At 37.9% G+C, this 21792-nt stretch overlaps 1 protein-coding gene across 2 annotated transcripts in view; it reads right to left on the reverse strand.

Annotated features, from left to right (window-relative positions):
• Positions 1 to 1903: 1903 nt before the first annotated feature.
• Positions 1904 to 21792, reverse strand: part of ppih (peptidylprolyl isomerase H (cyclophilin H)) — a 122872-nt gene continuing 102983 nt past the window's right edge. For both annotated transcript variants that reach the window (XM_039755670.1, XM_039755669.1), the window contains exons 6-9: positions 15394 to 15486; positions 11395 to 11482; positions 6311 to 6351; positions 1904 to 5864 (exon numbers count right to left, since the gene is read on the reverse strand). In XM_039755670.1, the coding sequence (XP_039611604.1) occupies positions 5796 to 5864; positions 6311 to 6351; positions 11395 to 11482; positions 15394 to 15486 (291 nt within the window). In that variant the 3' untranslated portion in view covers positions 1904 to 5795. The remainder of the gene's footprint in view (positions 5865 to 6310; positions 6352 to 11394; positions 11483 to 15393; positions 15487 to 21792) is intronic.

The raw sequence follows: 21792 nt of genomic DNA on the forward strand, positions 1-21792 counted from the left end.
ATCCTCTAAGTGAGAATTAGATTTTTTCCAGTTTCAAATAGTATAAAACATCAGTTACTCACTGACTTATAACAGTTGGGCTGGGATTCTTCCAGCTGTGCAGCATAATTCCACATGCTAGTAGTGTGGTAAAGGCAAGTACAATCAAGTTGTCCTCAACTTTAAGCCCAACAGGGAGTCCACCAAACACAGCTGTTAGTAGGTTAGGAGGGATTGTGGCACCAACGCCAACTGATAGGCACGCAAAGATTTCTGTCCAAAATGTTAATTTGATGCACGCCCAGTTTCCCAGTGAGGCTGGAGCTAAACTGCAATGTTCACATGTTGAATCTGGCCCAGGATACATTTAAGACAATTTTTTAAAATAAATATATAAATGTGATCGATTAAAAGATTTTAAGTCGAAAGACTGAATAATTTGCGCATTTAGAGCTGGAGTGTACATGGCTGCCTTCCAGTCCTTTTCTGAGCTGTTAAGTGAAAGATTCTCTTCTCACCCTACCCTGGGATCTTTGAAAAGAACGGACTTTATGATGTTTTTATATATTATTATTATGCTGTGTCAGTTTTCAGGACTGATCAGTACTGCCTCTGGAACAGAAATGGATGGGAAGCAAGGAAAATTGTAGGATCCTTTTAGTAAATTTTGTGATTTAAAAGTATTAGAAAAATTGTGTTGATGGGAAATTAAAATCAAAGTGTAAATGTTCATATGATGCAAAGATATTAGCTATAAACAATTTATAAAAAAAAGTACTTTAATCCTGTATGTTTCCCAAACATTGAATTGCTGAGGTTTCAGAAGGTAGAAAAAGATATCCTGTAGAGGTGCAACATATAAGACCTTCTCTGCCTTGAAGCGCTACCTGCATTGTTTCGATATTCTGAGTGTTTGATGGACAATTGGATTATTAGTATGTTGATGATAATTTATATTTACTGAGTCACAAGCAGGGCATATAAAGAAGTACAGCTATAAATGGGTATGCATCCAATTTAATAATGTGTGTAGAGAGTTCACTGGAAAATGTACACTTGTTTAAATTAATTTTGAGTCAGACATCTTTAGAAATTCTGCTAGTGCATTAAGGACTACTTGTACAGAGGTTTGTGGGTCTGACATACTGTATACAGTATCACGTCATCTGCATATAGTGACATTTTCTGTTCAAGTCCTACTCTGGTAATCCCCTTTCTCTCTGATGCATTTTTTGAAAGTGAATGGCCAATGGCTCAATGGCAGTTGCAAATAGCAGTGGTGATGGGGCCATCCTTATCAAGGCTTACCTGTCTTATTGTGTCAGTAAACATGTCTGGTTATGATTCCTACATATTTGACTTTATAACTGGTCCAAAAAAATCTCTGGCCACAGGTTTATTTTATTAATGGTCATCATGTATCATCATTATTATTTCAGGGCAGGTACAAATCCCCTGGCAGGGCACCAGCACACCGCAGGGCGCACACACACACCAAGCACACACTAGGGACAATTTAGGATCGCCAATGTACCTAACCTGCATGTCTTTGGACTGTGGGAGGAAACCGGAGCACCTGGAGGAGTTAACATTTATTATTGCTCAGAAATGCCAGTTATTAAAATCCGATTGCCTTACCTGCAAGTTTGTGAATTCCTTCTTTTGTTGGTGCTTATTTCAGTCCATGTGTGTGCATGCGTTTGTGTGCAGACACTGCTTTACAGCTAGGAACACTTTTGTGATCGCCATGCTGATATGTGTGGCAGCTTCAATGTTGTAAATGTTGTAAATGTCCATGATTTGTATCCATGTCAGCTTAGAGTCATGGTGTTTTAACAAAACGTCAATTTAGAAAGTTGCTCTTGGATGCAAGACAGTAACATTAATGCTGATGCTCCTCTGGGTTTGCTGGAAATATCTGAGATTTTTTTTTTTTTTTTAAACCATGAGTCAAAAAGTCATCCCAAAAGTCTTTGAACGTGTGCTATTTAGCTCTAAGCATATAAAAACTGTGGTGGTAAAATTGGTTTAAAAAAAACAAGTCATTTTGATTTATGCAGTCATAAGCAATGACATACTGTTTATTATGTTCTTCATATATTATACAAAATGTGTTCAATAAAGAAAAGGCTATCAAAGCATATTTCTTACTGCATGAAAAAGTAACTTCCTCTATCGAAGCTTAGATTTGGAGGATATGTGGTTTGAAAAATGACTACTGAAATGTACTGTTTGTCACCGTCAGTCCGAGCCCTTTCTTTACATTGAATATATATTTATTATTAGATTTGTACTTATTGTGACCCTTTGTAATGTTTTGGCTCCAGCAACCTATCGGGTTTTATCAGAGCTCTTCTTTAACTTTTATCAGTCAATGAATGGTTATCTAATATTCAGATTGAAGATTTTCATAAAAGGCAAGTGACTACTTCACTGAATATTTAAAAAGAGGAAAAGGTAACCTTTTGTTCATCCCATGTAACTGTACTCCTTTCAATTTAAAGTAATCTGACAGTTATCAGTTTTAGTTTCCATAAGCTTTATTGAATTTTTCTGTTGTGTGAGATGAAAGTTCTGGTCATAAGAATTGGTCAAGTACAGCATCCATAAGAAATCAGCAACACTGTGCAATTGCTAACTTTGATACATCACTAGAACCACCATGACTGGTAGTTCATACATTATTGGTAAGTAAGGTTTTACTTTTATGTAAAGAATAGCAAAGGCTGTATCTTGGGCCACATGACCACCCTGTACACCTTACGCTGTCACAGATGTGTACCTGAAATGTGTCCAATGCTGGAGTGCCATTCCATAGGATGCGGCACAGCAAACAAAGCTCAGTCCTTTCTTTGTACAGAATTAAGCCAAAAGTCCCAACTTGAAATGAGCAAGAAATTCCACACATAAACAGCAACAGCTAACAATTCACAGGGCTCCAAGACTGTGACAAAAATGTGAATTTGTGACAGTAATATAAGGTTTAGTCACCATTATTGAATAACAGACAACATTCTTTTTCTAGGTTAATATGTAGTCATTTTTATCTGCTGTTATTGTAGTAAACCTTGAATTACTTCACCTCCCTCCCAAGCTTAGGGCTACTTGCATGCACAAAATTGAGTCAGTCTATAGGCACCATACACATCATCATTATGCCTACTACCACTCATCACAACGTGAACAGCAGCTGCTTAATTGGTTGATCGTTGGTAGGTGGCTATTTGAAGTGATTTTGCCACCACTGTGGCAGAGAACAACCAGTATAAAGTTGTTTTTATTGTGTGACAAGTAACTCTTCTTCACAAATGGTGACCGTGAGGTAGATACAATTACTAATGTTACGCTGCACATGTTAAGTCATCTTAGTGTGCAGACTGTGGTACTGGACTAGAGCACACAAAGGTGAGTGTAGTCTGTGACAAGACAGATGTATTGGAGTCAGATGATCCCTTCACTATTTAAACCTGTTCAGAAATGACACCATGTTAAAAAAAAAAAAAAACAACAACATATGCACAGTGACTGATACTGAAACCGATTTGTAACTCATAATGGTTTTGATCTTCAGATTTCACTTGTTGAGGTTAATGTGATTATTGATAACACTGCATCTATAGGACTATCTACATTGAGTGATTCATTGGGATGGCACTTTAGAAATTAGTGGCTTCAGGAATTTTCTTGGCTTTGTATTGTGCTCCTAACCTCACTAGTATAGTGATACTAAATGATACAGTTAAATAAGTGATGTACTGCAGGGAAAGCAGGGTTTTTCAAGGGGACAAATAAAAAATGCATAAAGAAAACTGAGAGAATCAGAAACATAAAAATGAGACACCTGTACCTTGGGCCATTTCTCTCACCTGCAAAAAAGAAAAAAACTGCCAAGCAGGACATTAAATAACTGAAAACATAGTTTAATGTAATTACTGTGTCCAAAATATGTCTCTCAAACCTTGCTAATGAAAAAGAATGGAATGGATTTATCAAAGACGCATGATAACACTGCATGCGCTTCATTTATTGGGTGTACTGCAGACGTACTTAAATCACAAAAATTGAGTGGGACCGCAGAGGTAAATTACATCTTCATCATTACAGACTGGAAGAGATAATGTGATTGTATACTGTAGGCATAATTCTTTTGGTGCACTTTTGAACACTCTTGTTGCAGTAGTGTGTTCAAGGATAACTAAACACAATAAAATACATATTTAATAATGCAGATCAGGCTAATGTGTATCAATTTGAAACCTGTGCTTTTGGGGCAGACGGAACCTTTGCTAACATGGATACGTGGCTAAGTGGAGAGACTAGAGAAGCTTACATCTGTGAATTTGCCTTAGGCTGTAGCTACAATTAAATGCTGTGTCATGACAAAAGTATGAATGAAAGACCATTGAGAAATGGAAAGTTTTAGGAATTCATACAATACACAGAATCAGAATTGCATACCCAAAGCCAGGATATTGTCCAGGTGGATGATACACAGAACAGACAGGCAGACAACTAAAAAAAAAAATCATAGCAAACCACAAATGATAGCTGCAGCTGCATGACATTTCAGACCAACCAGCTCAAGGGTTTTCAGAGATGATATCTTAATCATCAGATTGAAATAAACAGTGCAAGTAACAAAGCTAGAAAAAAAGATTTGGAATTATGATAAGTGGTGAACAACAAGGTACAGGTTCAGGGGGGCAGAGATCATGCAATATTTCTCTGTATTGTGTCATGATTACTGTCCTGATCAACATCATCACTTATGAAGAGAATGACATTGACACTTTAATAAAAGGGAACAAAACCATCTGGCCGAAGAAGGGGTGGTGGTGTTGTGGCTGTCCAGACTGAGTGGACAGCAATCAAGTTGCTCATCAAAGGTCACTTTACAGACATGTCTTACAGTAGCTTATGGGGGTTGTCTTGTCATTGGGGGAAGATCCTTACCATAAAGATTTCAGGAATGATTTGCATTTAGTTCAGACCATGCATGTGCTACCCAGTGTGAATGACCCTTTTCTGCACTACACAGTTCACTTATGTTTCCACATTGGATGATTCAATCAAGATATCCATAGAACGGCCTTCACTTGCACAGTTTGATCCTGAGCCTTGTGAGTGACAAGGTCTCAGTATAGAGGATGGCAAAGTGACACGCCTCCTTTGATTTTCAATTACACAGGATTAGAATCTGATGAGTAGACCCTCAGTTTGTTACTGTATATAGATTTAATGCTCCAACAAAAAAGAGTCTAGAGACCTACAGGCATAGAATAGTGGACACTATGTCTTTGTTATGTTACTACAAACAGTTTCATTTCTGTGATTTGGCAACTAAAAAAGTAAATTTGCTCCTAAGTGTTTCACTTTAGGAGCCAGTGGCTTCCAAGTAATTTCTTTTAGTCTGGAGCCCCAAGACATAAATGCAGGATTTCAATGGAACAGCAAACTGAAGAGAACAAACATGTGTCACCACAGCTTCTGTACTGAATTTAAATTATGTGGCAATTTCAGTTCCTTCTTTAATTATACCTTAGTTGTCTTTAATGCCAATTTGCATTCTTTCTTCAGATATAAGACATGATGGCAAAGTAAGGGAAGAGGGATTATTTATTAAATTTAGTAAAATCATCATCCCTTTTGTTTCAAATATTAAAAAAAAATGTTTATATTACAATCTCCATGGTGTCCTGGTCCAGTTAAAATTTCCTTTGAACATGTGCAGATAAAGGACAGTCCTGAAAAATGACCCAAGTAAACCAGCGGGCATCCAACAGAAATGGTGATGTGCAGCGCAGAAGCAACAGTTTTCACATTTCTCCACACTGTGCTATAACAATAGGCAGCTTTGGCTTGTTGTTGGGTCCTGTAGGAACATTCTGAAAGAACAAAGTGTACTCTTGAGAAGCAACCCCTGCATTCTTATTCAGTGTTCTCTTCTCCCAAAACTTAACATTTTAAATGTAGAACCTTGCATATGTACATTGGCTCCAACCTTTTACCGTAGTCTGTTTTTTATTTTCTTTTTAATTACCATTACACACATAATGGGGATTCTCAATTTCATTTGAGCTAAATGCTTCATCCATTCTACTTTAGCTCAGGTCACAATGAAATGCAAAATCTCAGCATGGCTAATGTACAGTATGTTTATAGTTGGCATTCTGTCTCTACCCTCTATGCTGGCTGCTATAATTACTGAAATAATACAACAATTCATTAAGTATTTTATTGGTACAATAGAGTAAGATGAGATGGTTCTCTCTCTCTATTATATATATATAAGGAACAGTTGTGACAAAGTAATGTACCAGGAACAACTCACCTCAATTTTCCTCATTACAAGTAAGCCATCAATCACCTTTCCTAGAAGGTTAAAAAAAAAGGTTTTAACACATTATTAACTTCCAAGCTGTAGTTGAATTCAGTACAATTACAGTAACAAGTCTTTCTAACTTTCAGGTTTAGCTTAGCTGCAGACTAGCAGTGGACCAAAACTAAGACCAAGTGCAGCTGCAGTGTACTTTGTAAAGGTCAAAGAACAGGAGAAAACTTGCATGCTAACTTAAACCAGCTCATGAGGTAGTCTAAAAGGCTTAGCATGGTGAGTAACATTACAAAATGAATTCCACATGCATCAGACAGATGGTAATGGAAAAAAAACACAAATATGCTATTTGGACTGAAGTATAGCATGATACTAAATCAGATATATTAATGACACAGAAAGAGACAAGTGAGGCATGGTAATAATCATACTATGTAATAAAAGAAATAGAAAGTTACAGATCAACATACATGTAATAATTAATCTTCAGTAAAACAATGCAGAGCCATTGTCCCTAATTAAGAAATCGCTTGGCCGCCAGAGGTTTGTAAAGTGCTCATTGAAAGATGCTGCTGTTTATTTGAGACGTGTCTAAGCAGTTACACTCTGTTGTGGGAGTTTCTTTGAAGAGTTGTGGAGATATCTTTGCTGGTGTCCTCTAGATCTGATATGATAGCTCTCACAATATGCATGATACAGAGCTTGTGCTCTACTGTGAAGTTTGCACTGTGATGAGACATTGCTTATGAATACTGTCCTACCTCTGACTAAGTACTTTATATGCTTTGCCAACTGTGGGATTAAACGTAGCTATTAGAAAAAGCTGGGCACATAATGAATGACACATATCAGCTCTTCTGCATTATCTGCGTCTTTAGCACTAGAATTACCAGAGCCTACGAAAAAACTCGTAATTCCGTCCCACCTTAAACTGCTTCTTAAATCCCTTCACACCTCTCCGCCAGCGTCCTTTGTTCTCTAAATGTGCTGATAAAGAGAAGCTCGGAGCATCCGGCTATTCCATCCCCCACCAATTTAGAACGTGCACGAACTTCTCTCAGCTCATGCCTTGATTGAGTATCTGGGAGTGAAGTGGAGTTTTAGAGTGGAAATAATAGATCGTTGTTTGGAACACACGCATTTCATGTCTGTTCCGTTTCTACAGTAATCTGTGTCAACACATTGTTAAAACAAAAACTTTTTTTATATTCTAGTAGTAGATGACAAAATGTAGGCATAAACTATATAATGTATGAAGCCTGAAGTCCAAATAGCAAAGAAACATTTTCACAAGAATAACACAATTGCACTTTTATTCAAACATATAACTGCAGAAAGAAAAAGCGCCTTAACATGCGACATTGACACCAGTTTACTATAACTGACTCCGTGGTTCAATAGATACAGCCCCGCTTGGAATCAAGGGTCAGGGTTCGATCCTGCGCCTCCCTTTTGAGAAGTAAACTTTTCTTAGTCTTACTGTTTTAGTATAAAACATACATTTGATTTCAGTCTGTAACAGCCGGTGCAATTTATGATCTTTGTAAAGGTTAGCTTTTTTTTTTTATTCACTTTTCACTCTCTCAGTCGCGTTCAGAATCAATCCATACAACCCCATCTGACACGGCTGTTTTCACTAAAGGCGCTATAGCTCTGCAGTGTACCACGATGCATACTAACGCCCCGGTTCTGACACACAAACGCTGGCGAAGCTGCCTTCTTCGTATCTCACCGTCACTTGCTTTTCTTTTTATTCAGTTTTATTGAGTGTTCCTGCCAGTCCCGCATGTTGCTGTATGCTTTTCTTTTGCACCCAGGACATGCAGAAGAAAGAATGGTAAAGACCAACTTCGGCGCTATATGCAATCATCAGACACTCCCCATCTGCCCGTGTCGTTCAAACACAGGAACATATATTGGTGTAAAAGTATAACAAAAGTGCACTTTTATTCAAGTGCACTTTTTCCATCGCCTTTTCCTGTAAGAAGCAGTGTACACACTTCTCTCTATGCTGTGGTTTCTATTACACACCTGAAAGAAAGACAATATATGTGAAAATATAATCGCACTAATGCAATATTATTTGAAAGCGAACAGCGTCAGATCGGGTGTGAATTTATGCAGGAACTGGAAATTCTCTGATCGGGACTTTCCCCAGGGAAGAAAGTACAGTGTCAGGTGCTCATTCAGTGTAATAGAAACCATAGCACAGAGAGGTGTGTACACGGCAACAAGTACACGTGTCGTAAATGTAGGAAGGACGGTCCTTGGGTGTGTTGGAACTGTTAATATTTGAATGTGATGATTTTATATAGCACGGAATGAAAATCTTCACTTCTTAGCATTGCACCATGCAAGATGTCGTATCAATCGCCTACTGTATCTTGCTTTCTTTTTCTTGGTTATACAGGTAGTTTTGAATAAAAGTGCACTTGTTTTGTTTGCGAAATGAAGTGTCTGCGTGCACTTTTCGTGGCATTACGTGTATTTTTGAGCATGCCCGTTTGAGCAGTATAAAAGTATTGAAAAGTATAACAAAACAACGGGCAGATGGGGAGTGTCTGATGATTGCATATAGCGCCGAACTTACTGCTCTTTACTATTCTCTCCTCTGGAGTACAAAAGAAACAGAATACAGGCGCTATAGCTCTGTGCTGTACCACGATGCATACTAACGCCCCCAGGTTCTGACACACAGGCGCTGGCGAAGCTGTCTTCTTCGTATCTCACCGTCACTTGATTTTCTTTTTATTCAGTTTTATTGAGTGTTCCTGCCAGTCCCGCATGTTGCTGTATGCTGGATATTTTCACATGTATTGTCTCTTTCTTTCAGGTGTGTAATAGAAACCACAGCATAGAGAGAAGTGTGTACATTGCTTCTTACAGGAAAAGGCGATGGAAAAAGTGCACTTGAATAAAAGTGCACTTTTGTTATACTTTTACACCAATATATGTTCCTGTGTTTGAGCGACACGGGCAGATGGGGAGTGTCTGATGATTGCATATAGCGCGAAGTTGGTCTTTACCATTCTTTCTTCTGCATGTCCTGGGTGCAAAAGAAAAGCATACAGCAACATGCGGGGACTGGCAGGAACACTCAATTAAAACTGAATAAAAAGAAAAGCAAGTGACGGTGAGATCGAAGAAGGCAGCTTCGCCAGCGTTTGTGTGTCAGAACCGGGGCGTTAGTATGCATCGTGGTACACTGCAGAGCTATAGCGCGTCTTTAGTGAAAACAGCCGTGTCAGATGGGGTTGTATGGATTGATTCTGAACGCGACTGAGAGAGTGAAAAGTGAATAAAAAAAAAAAAAAGCTAACCTTTACAAAGATCATAAATTGCACCGGCTGTTACAGACTGAAATCAAATGTATGTTTTTATACTAAAACGGTAAGACTAAGAACAGTTTACTTCTCAAAAGGGAGAAGCGCAGGATCGAACCCGTGACCCCTTGATTCCCAAGCGGGGGCTGTATCTATTGAACCACGGAGTCAGTTATAGTAAACTGGTGTCAATGTCGCATGTTAAGGCGGCTTTTTCTTTCTGCAGTTATATGTTTGAATAAAAGTGCAATTGTGTTATTCTTGTGAAAATGTTTCTTTGCTATTTGGACTTCAGGCTTCATACATTATATAGTTTATGCCTACATTTTGTCATCTACTACTAGAATATAAAAAAGTTTCTGTTTTAACAATGTGTTGACACAGATTACTGTAGAAACGGAACAGACATGAAATGCGTGTGTTCCAAACAACGATCTATTATTTCACTCTAAAACTCCACTTCACTCCCAGATACTCAATCAAGGCATGAGCTGAGAGAAGTTCGTGCACGTTCTAAATTGGTGGGGGGATGGAATAGCCGGCTTCTCTTTATCAGCACATTTAGAAGACAAAGGGCGCTGGCGGAGAGGTGTGAAGGGATTTAAGAAGCAGTTTAAGGTGGGACGGAATTACGAGTTTTTTCGTAGGCTCTGGTAATTCTAGTGTTAGAAATGGCGTTACAGTAAGACTAGATTAAGATCTCTAAAGATCCTAGGGTCTCACATGCATATATTTACACTTTTGTACATCACATATAAAAATAAAATGAGCAGACTGTGACTCATACATGGGGGGTGGGGGACTGCTAATATACTGTAATATGTATGTGACTGGGAAGAATAACAGTTAAAAGCAACCAAAAAATGAAGACATTACTTTTTTCACGTATATGCCAAGGCCCCTTCGTGACCATCACCACACAGCGTGTACCAACAGGGTCACCCTGATAGCATATTTGCCAGTAAGTTACAGAGAGACAATTAAAGGTTCAGATATTATTCTACTCTTGTGTACCTCTCATTATCATTACTTCCCATATAGAGATTTATGGGTCTTTTTATACACTCTAAATGTATGATGTGGACAGTAATGAGAGTCCCTATAATGGAGAAGAAAGTGTAGCAGCACATTGTTAATTGACAGAGGGTGGGATCTTAATTGCTGGCGTACCACCATTAGGTACACTGCAATTGACCTGTGAAGTCCAGCAAGAACATACAATATAAAAAGATTTTAAGGCTTTGAAGGTGCTACACTTAATATTGTCACTCCCTGGGTACTCTCCAAGATAAACAATGCTGATCTCTTTTCTAGATCACTACATAAATACACTACTGCTGGATCAATACTCAAAATTTTGACTTTGATCAATACCAGCATTTAGACCTCAGTACCGATATGGCAAACAACAGATTACTCCAAATCCCTCAGGTCTTCTTCCAGCCTCCCTGATGTTCTACCCAATTGCTTGCCTTCCTGGTGTGGCATGCCCCGAGTTTGGGGGATTGAAAAGAAAGCTGATGTTTACCTTTGGTACTGAAAATCCTGAAATGCTTTTACTGTACTGTTTTAAATTGTGTGTTTTTCACTACTTTTCTAGTACTGGTATACCATGCAAAACTAAAATACACTGACTAATAAGGTTCTCTCCAGTCTTAATTATTTTTTTCCAAGTCATAGTTTCAACAAAAAGCCTAGACATTAATATTCTGGACAGAAGTTAATGTCAAATACCTCTGTTTTTGTCACATAACTTACCAAACACAACATGCTTGCCATCCAGCCAGTCACACTTAGTGCAAGTAATAAAGAACTGGCAGCCATTTGTGCTCGGTCCACTGTTTGCCTAAGTACAAAGAACAAATGGTTTTTAGATACTTTGTGCAGACAACATGATTAGACAACCAATTACACTGGGAAGCTAAAATACACACTATCACTCTAGGCTCAACCTATTTATAAGCAGAAGCAGAGAAACTGATGTTTAGAGAGAAACACATCTGTGAACAAGAATATATTTTTACATTTTCAGTTCCATATTTGCAGAAGTGTGACATGCAAATTTTATCTTAATACACATTTATTTATACTTGTATCCTTCAAACAGTAATAATAATTATGGAGCTCTATGTCAAACTCCACTGTTAGACTTCAGATTAGAAGATATGGGGTATACAGCCCATGGAGGGAAGGCATGAAACCCTAAGTGGAGAGTTACACAAATGCCCAGTACCTGAAGACATAGTACCCAGTGGTACATTATAGGTGGCATTTTGAAAAAGACACTTGTGGGGAAATATTTTTGAGCGAAAAGATCAATACCTGGAGTGAAAATGAAATGTTTGATGGATCAGAAGCTAAAGATTTGAATTTTTCCTAAGGTAAATTGCTTTTTTCACAGTTTTTTCCCCCCGTCTGCTGTGTATTGTCAGAAATACAGTAATTGATTAAAAGGACTTAATACATTTTTCGCCAGACTCACAGAAACCACCGCTGTCTCCTTGCCCCACATCCCTCCTTATATACATGGACATAAGTGAGAGACACACATTTCTGTAAATTTATTATTTGAAGTGTTCAGGGATCTTCACTACAGTACATTTATAACTGAAAGGAAAGTGTTTCACATCACCAGAAAATGTGTTGCCTCATAGCAGAACAATTTGAAAATTCTTTAATTCAAAATGTAAAAAAAGTTAATTCCACGATCACTGAGTTATCACAACCATTACAGTTTTCAGAAAACCTTAATGTTGACATAGACACAATTTACAGAACTCTTTCATTCTGTTTGAAAGTTCCGAACACAACATCATTGAAGAAACACATTTCCCCTCATGTTAGCAGTCATGATGCACTGTAATGCAAAATGAAAAACCAGGGCCAAAAAAAGAAACATAACTAGCATTCAATAATCATCATTTAGACAAACACTACTGAAAACTGTTCACATGCAGTGTAGAGACAGCATCAGTGGTTCAACAAGAACCAGTATTTTACTTATTTATTTATTTTTAACTCTCCCTTCCCCATCCAAGAGTTTGAGTTTTCTCTGCATAGTAGTGGGCAGTATATGACAAAAGGAAAACCCTTCAGGCAATGGACTTGGCCTCTACAGATGTAGGTGTGGAGTCATGTCAAGGTTGGTTTTGGCACACCAGAGAGATTCTTTCTCTATTGCTATTCAAGACAAAATATTGCCTGTGTTGGACATTATATCCTCTGTCCTGATGCAGCTCAGAGATGTGATGCTGAGGCAGAACAAATAGAACAAGTTGGATATTTTTCAAGTCAAAGTAATTTCTTCATGTGATGCACACACACGAAGAAGTGTACAGAGGTGAAAAGAGCACATACGCCACGTAAAGTTTCATTGTACTCTGTACACCTAACAATAAATCTGAACTGAACTGATTACACTGCACTACCATGTTGCACTTTCACTCACAAGCTTAATTATGTAAATGAAAAAATCAGAGTGGGCAATAGGGCAGACTGAAGTGCCTCAAATCAATTACAGAATTTTGTATTGCACAATGAGTCATTCTTGCCGAGTATATAAATAATAAAAGAACCAAGGATAACGTTTTTGAGTGAAAACTCGCTGACAATCTCCAATATCAATCAATGTGTAAATACATGGGGAGAACATGTAAACTTATTGTAGAACCTGGAGCTGTGAGGCAGAAATCACAGCTCTACGCTACTACTCTGCCGATGTTAAAACATCCGTACCGAACTTAACCTGATTAAACTGAACTGACATTGCTAAATTGGCCCTATAGAGAGAGTGAGCATGTGTTCACTCTGTGATGGACTGGTGCCCTGTCAGCTGTTGTTTCTGCTTTGTGCCGGAAACTTTTGGAGACAGGCTCCAGCTGAACCACCAGCCTGCCCTGGATAACCTTAATACGAAGATTAATGGCTTATTATTTTTGCTCTTGTGCCTACAGTGAGGAAATATATATGATTACATTAATAGATGAAATTATCTTCATTATTATAACTAACTAGGCAGTGCAGTGGTAGCACTTCCATCTCACATTAAAGTAGACAGAGGTTTATATTCCAGGCACGTCCTGCATGGAGTTTGCTTGTTCTTTCTGCGTGTTTCTCTTTCCTCCCACAGTCCAAACACATACAGGTTAAGAGGAATGGTAATGCTAAAGTGGTTTGTGTTTGTGTGCCCGACAATGAACTGGAACCCTATCTGGTGGCCCTGTCCTGGATAAGCGGGTTAGGAAGGTGGATGTATGCCTATAGCATCTGTTCAGTTCTTGTCACGTCATTGCATGCTCAATATTCTCTTTCATTGAAGCACACGTGAATTGTCAATCCAATGGCAGCAAGCAATATTTTTGCGCAATAATGAAAAAAGCTTCCTTATAGTGAAAGATTATTAATGACAAGTGTGACTTTTCAGTATTTAAAAACTAGGGGGCTTTGCCCACCCCTGGGTTTGGTTAACCAGATATACAATTTAAAGAGATTGTTATTTTCATGGTGAATTTTTACATACGCATTATTTTCACTTTTACTTTAATACTTCAGTAAACACAATATTTGGAATTTTCCTCAAGATCACATTGAATTTTGATTCCGTGTTTGGACTTACATCATGACAACGCAGTGTATAACTGCCCATGAGTGAATTTAGTTTCTTTATCTCTAATAAATGACCCGACTTTTTTGAATATTTGTCCCTGCTCTTTCTTCTTCGCTTAGTTGTTAATGTGTTATCTAGAACGTATAAAATTATTGTCCTGATAAAATTAATAAGAGCTGAGAGCGCTTGGAAGTGTGTCTGACAAAAGCATTCACACAACTGAGAGGTTGATAACCGTGGTCTTGTTTGAAAATGTTTGTAAGTTGGGCGTGACTTGAAAGAATCTCATGTTAAAAGTCTCCCTCTCATGGGACTTCATTCCAAAAAGTCTCTCAAAAAGTCACGTCTCGTCCCAAGATTTTTTTTATTATAATAGAGAGATATGCTTAACTTTTAAAATGCAGTTTTATGTGACAAACTAATGATTGTGAAGAAATAACTTGGTAGCATTTTACTGTAGTGTGCCTTTCATTTATTTTGTTTCCCTTTAGCTTATATACAAATATTCTATATTGCTTATGTAGCAATTTGTTTTGCTTTGTAAGCAAACATTATTGCTAAACAATTACTTTTCTTTACTCTGATTTCCCATATTGCGCCTACAAAATGCTAAAGACCGTATCCACAGTGCACAATTTTCTCCAGTGCCATGACCACTTTTTGCTGGCAGGGTTTTCAGTTTTTTGATGTAGTGTGTAAGGAATTCTCAGTAGAGTTTATATATGAAATGGTTTTAAAGCAGTATTAGGCTTTAAATAATGATAAAGTGGTTGGTGTCCATTGTTTTCATTTTGCCAGACCAGACAGATGTTTTGTGAAGGAAATGTGAAGATTTAGTTTTGGGTTTAGAGTTATGAGAAAAGGTGTGGCAGGTTTCAGGAAATGTATGGTAGCAATTGTGGAATGTAAATGTGGCTTGAAAATATTTTTCTGTTAATGTGCGTTCATGAAAAAAAGAAAACCAAAACTTTCATTATTGCTCTGGCCAAACCAGAATATCCACTTGGAAATAATGCATAGAATGAGCTGAGCCATGTGCTTGCGTCACAGTCACAACTAGCCTCACTGAACTTACTTGATGCTTCCTTCGTAGTACATCACAGAGTAGTGCAAGCATAGAAAATAAATAAGTTAACTGCCAACCAACATACCATAGACAGCAGACCTGGGGCAGAGTGCTTCAACTTGAAGTTCTCATCTGCAAAAGGACCTCTGTAGATGCTGCAAATTCCTGTTCCATCCCCCTTTAAAAAAAGGCAATGAATATTAATTTGTATTGAGCCAAATCAAATAATGGAATTACTTGTTAAGGTTTAATCATTATTCACATCTTACTGAATATATATTCTGATTTAGAGATGTCAGTAAAGCCGTCTGAGAAGACAATAAAAGGCAGCTGGTATGACTCCCTCACATTCACTGCAGGTCAGGATGTTACCTTACATTCCATTGAGTCTTCAGAGTATCCTATAAAGGTTTATCTTATTTATGAGGGTTAGTCAAAATGTTTTGAGCCTGGCCTATTAAGAGAATAACACCAGTAAAACAAAACAAATGTAATGCTGTTAACCCAGTTCATTTGAACAATCTAGCGTTCACAAAGCTTTTCTATGCTACTAAAAATACTGTGCCTTCCCTGTACCATCACTCTTCTGTGGTTGACCCGACTTCTTCACTGGCATGGCATGTCCCACAAAGGTAAGCTCATCAGGTTTGGGAGGTTTTGGTAGCCACATGGGGCCAGGTCTGGAATATAAGGTGGTGTGGCATAAACAGTTCTGCAGATCAGCCTTTGCAACCTATATAATGTGAGCAGAGTGCTGCTGTGAAACAGATGGGGTTCCATGGATAGCTTTGCTGGCCACTTTTCCCTAATCAGCTGTTGCAAGGTTAGGAGCATGCACTGATACAGTGCATTGCTGCACCCACCACACAACAAACCAACTCAGGATCCAGATTAGGCAAAGGAAATCAGATTAATCGTCTTTTTTCGGCTGCTCCCATTAGGGGTTGTCGCAGCGGATCATCTTATTCAATATCTTCCTGTCCTCTGCATCTTGCTCCATTACCCCCATCACCTGCATGTCCTCTCTCACCATATCCATAAACCTTCTCTTGGGCCTTCCTCTTGCCTGGCAGCTCTATCTTTAACATCCTTTTCCCAATATATCTAGCAACTCTCTTCTGCACATATCTAAACCAACGCAATCTCACCTCTCTGACTTTGTCTCTAGATGGTCCGACTTCAGCTGACCCTCTAATGTCCTCATTTCTAATCCTGTCCATCCTTGTCACACCCAATGCTAATCTTAGCATCTTTAACTCTGCCACCTCCAGCTCTGTCTCCTGCTGGTCTCACTACCATCCTGTAGACCTTCCCTTTCACTCTTGCTGATATCCGTCTGTCACAAATTACTCCTGACACTTTTCTCCACCCATTCCACTCTGCCTGCACTCTTCTACCTCTCTCCTCAACTTGCTCCCTACTCTGGCTACAGATCACAATGTCATCAGCAAACATCATAGTAGTGACCTGTAATGTAGGCCTTTTGAGCTATCAGTGTGGACTACACAATATCATAAAAAGCTACAATGAATTTCTTTGATTTTGGAGAGACTGCGAGTCCCAGAGATGTATTCAAGTTACATCGTCAATTATGAAAAGCTTGTTAAATTTATAATTCTCATTGGAACATTAACTGAGCTGATGTGTAATTTCAGGAGCCAACATTCTGTTCAGACATAGCGCATAGTCCTTGCTCACATTAACTGTCCGTGAGAACTGGATTCAACCGATGTGCCCCACAGTGGCAAGTGCTATTAGTAATGAAAGTGATTAGTACACGATTTATATTGTAAAATTTACCTCAAAGCTACAATACATACAGTACTAAGAAAAATATTAAATCCATTCGCTTCATCACTTCACCATAATACAATTAATTGCAATTAATGTTTAATCTTTATATTAAATACATATTAAATGATAGTAATAATAATATATTAATTAATATTATAATTGATAATATAAATTATTTAATATTAAATTAAACATTAAATTCACTTGCTTCATCACTTGTCTTAATTATAATACAATTGCAAATAATTATTTAATTTATAATTACAATTAATTGCAATTAATTAAAAAATGAATGACAAATAGCAAAAATACACAAGAAGTTAAGGATAGGGAAGGTAGGAAATGGATGAAAGCTGGCAAGTTCTTTAAGTGTAGAAGAAACAGAACCACCATCCTCTGGGGTCAAAAGAATGTCCAGAATATATTGCTTGTATGAACCAGCTGAAGAAGGTTATGTGTTGCAAAGGAGTTGTTACCGGTGTTCTCATAAATATGACAGGCGATTCTTATAAATCATCTAATCCAGGACTAGATGGGTGAAGATTGAATGAACTATTCGATTTTGTACACAGAAAAAGATTAAGAAATACAACACTTAAATAACAGAACAAATACATTGTAACATTTCATGTAGCCCATCTACATACTCGAGTACTAGAAACTTGTAATTTACCTATTTATTGCAAAGGACTTAATCTTAGTGAAGCCACTTATAAAATCGTCTCTGTAGAATACCATTTTAAGGGCTCACTCCTTATATAACAAGTCGAAAGGATCATATGCTAGATTTATGCTTAAATATAATTGAAAATGTTAAACTGTGAAAGTACACTTATCCAAGCAAGCACTAATGAAAGCTGACCAGCAGAGGGAGCTGCAGACTGCTCTGGTCAACAATCGCACACTGTGTTTTTGGAAAGCCTCAGTTGGCACAACACACCTTGGATAAAGTGCAGGGCAAATAAACATAACCAAACAAGCAGCTCAAAACTAACACAAAATGAAAATCTGAAGAAAGGGAAATGTCCTTCACTTTCCAACAAGGCTCCCTTCAGATCAAATAAGCTGCACTTACTTAATGTAAAAAGAGAGCAAAATGAAAAACAGCAAATCTGGGTCAGAAAGAGCTGATGATAGGCACCAGTCAAAAATACATCATAGCGTACTAAAAGTAATAATAAAATGTGCAAGGGCTACAGGAACGTGAGAGACTAAAACATAAAGGAGTACTGCGGACTCCTTTCAGAAGACTGACCACTGCCGACAGTCAGTAGCAATGTCTTGTCTGGGGTGCAGTGCTAATGTGGTATTTGTAAGAGAAATCCCTGAGGTCTTGAAAGGACTGGTGGAGAAAACTTCAAAGCCCCTTGAAAATCAGATTCACTAGTGCTTAATGCGCTTTCAATTCACGCAGAACGCTGATAGCACATTTACAACACTGACAAAAAAAAGATTCTTTCAGGAGCCAAAGCAAATTGCCCCCATGCCACTCACTGCACTGATTACAGCTGAATGTAACAATTGTCAGAACTGGCAACTATCGTGTTTCCATTAAATTAAAAACACCTCAAATATTAAAAGTGATATTTAAAAAAATGTAAAAGTGTTTAGCTTGGTGTTCTTTTGCGAGAAGACTGATTATATGCAGTCCACCACAATCGTAATGCATCTTATACCAAACAACATTTTTAAAACTAACTCAAAACATAATTTTACTGATTTTGTGTTTCTCTCTGTCCTGTAATATTCTGAACTCGGCTGCATTCTACACACGTCCACTTCGTTAAGCACCTTGTTATTCATTTTGCTGTGGAATGCTCTCCTCCTTGCAGAACAGATTATGTGATACATGTAGATTAGAGGATGACAACATAGTTCTTTACAATCTGATTTTTACGGGACTCTGAATTTGAACTTGATAACGCTGCCTGCCAGCCAGGGGATGTATCACAAAACTGAAGCGGTGGGTAAATCATTTGCTTTTTATGCAATTATGCAGCATTCAGACTTTACACAATGCAATGTAGGTGCATAAGAGTAGGCTGCACAACAAGCGCAGTGGAAATGAACTCTTCTGTGCCCACTCAGTTACAAGAAGGTTTTCTTCTGTGAAGGACAACCAATCCATGAATGAAATGTTATAATGAGCAGAATCCAATCACTGAAAGGCCACAAAATAAGCACAAACCAATCAGAGTGACTGCAGTATTGTTTTCGCTTGTCCACAACATAACACTGAAAGTATCTGGCTCTGGAAAGCGTTTTTAAAAGTATTAATTTTCAGGGTTCAAAAACAACGGGGAAGTATGGGCGAAAGGTGAAAACAGACAAATGTGTGCATTTTTAATGAAAATATTGTAGTAAGGACAGCATATTCGTAATACAACTCAAAATGAACAAAGACCCACAATACACTAACTCCATTTTCCTATTCCTAATTTTTGGGGGTCTGGGGGTCTAGTTGCATAACTGATGGCTCATTAATTGAGGAGCAGAGGTAATCAAAGATATATATATATATTTTTTTTTTTTTACAGTTTACAGGGACACATGTCCAGAGGCTTAAAAAACAATTGGTTCTAGAACCAACACCGAGAACAGCTGAATGACTAAAGTGAATGTCACACTAGGATTATTTTACATCTCCACAGAACAGAATAAGAATACATTTTATCAACAATGATTTTTAATTTGAGCACATTTAGTTTCTCATTTTCTTTGGAGACAAAGAGTGGCAGAATCTTTGAAATACTACTGTGGGTTTATAGTGACTGGTGAGTGACTTGCAGATAGTTTCATAAAACTGACCTTAAAATTTGTTTTGCTGGCAGTTTTGTAATCATGAAACACAAAACATTTGAAGTTATTTTTTTTAAATGTTTTTGTTGTAGAAAACAAGGAATATTGCATCATAAAGGGTTGTGCCTACCAGTGCTCTTTTTCTGCAGCCAAGTCATGAATGAAATTATCTACACGCCTGTCAAATCAGGTGTATTTATGCCTCTTAATCACATCACCATGGAAGTGCAATGCATTTTTTAAAAATGGGATATGCTGCATAGTCCACACAATGACACATCGAAATGCACCATTTTACTGTGTTTCTTACATTAAAAAAAAAAACAAAAAAACTTAGTAGACAGATGTCGCCCCCAGCCCCCCCAACCCGCACCTGCTCTTTCCTGTTTCCCGATTTCTGCAGTTATCCATGCACCATGGCACTTTCAGGATCATTTCTGTCCCCAATGCATAGCTCATTGGAAGTACTTCTAGGTCAAATGGAAGCCCCACTGAGTAGGGGGCACGAGTCATTCACAATTATCACAACAACTATCACAATTCAGTTAGATGTGAGCAACTCAGCCTTGAACACATCTGTCAGGTATACACTAGCATTCAAACATTACCCAGCTGATACTTTTTTGTTGGGGTGCCATTAAATTGATAGAAAGTCAGAGCCAGGGTGTAACTAATGTTGTAATGACAATGTCACTGCTTGAAATGACTCAGAAAGTGTCTGTCCCACTGCTGCCTTAAGAGAAGACAACAAACAGGATCTTATCAGGACAGACAAAGGTGGCCCCCGATGTACAACTGCACAAGAGTATAAGGACTTCAGAGTGCAGTTTGAGAAACAGATAGCTTACAGGTCCTCAGCTGCTCAACAAATGCTAGAATGTTATCTGCAACAGTGAAAAGAAAATGGCACTTGAACACAAGACACTGGACAGTGGTTTTCAAACCTATGCCCATTTTAACCTGCTGCACAATATCAGATATAGCTTTTTCTTAGTTATTCTGAATCTAAGGCCATAATTCTGGAGTCATCAAAGCCACACCACCAACCTTAATAACCTGTGCAGCATAAAGACAGTGGATATCCCAAACAAGACAATATTATTTGATCAGAGCTTTCTAAACACCAGAGCCATTTCTTTTTTTAGCCCTGTTTGGTGCATCTCTTTTAATACAACTGTTATGTTTCCATCAATGCTGATTAGTTGAATTAATGTTTAAGAGGTAATGTTTGTACAGAGAGGCACACAAAGTATATACAATACAACTTAATTGAAGTTCTTGTCTGTAGCTTCTGGCTCTGTGGACTATACTGGAGCTCATTATTGGATCCTTTTGCACTACAGCAGATGTCATTGTTAAATTATCACAAAAACACACATCCTTCAGCATAAACATCTATTTTAAACAAGATCATCTACAGATGAATGATCCTGAGCAGACTTCAACTGCTGTTGACTAATTTTCCTTAGCTCCGACTGGATTTGTAGATAGATGGACTGATAATACCTTAGTGGTCCCAAAAGGGAGATTTAGCTTTTTTTTTTTTTTTACAGAAGCTCAAGAAATGGGGACAGCAACTTCCTCAAACATACTAATAAATTACTATAGAGAGAACCAATTCTGAAATGGCTAAAACTAACACAGCAGTCACATTGAGGTGTCTGAATTAAGAAACCCAGATTGCATTTCATTGGCTAACAGTCCCTTGGTGCTGGTGTGTCAGAGAGACAGTATGCAGCATTGTTCATAATGGCACTCAGTTTTGTCTTCATTCTCTCTTCCACTACTACCTTCAGTGTAGGAATGGCACTATCTAAATAAAATGTATTATTATTAGCTCCAGTAGGTCAACAAAGATGTACCATACCTGACCCTACTTTCTTAATCAATT

This window comes from Polypterus senegalus, chromosome 6 (genome assembly GCF_016835505.1).
Source record: "Polypterus senegalus isolate Bchr_013 chromosome 6, ASM1683550v1, whole genome shotgun sequence".
Taxonomy (NCBI): domain Eukaryota; kingdom Metazoa; phylum Chordata; class Cladistia; order Polypteriformes; family Polypteridae; genus Polypterus; species Polypterus senegalus.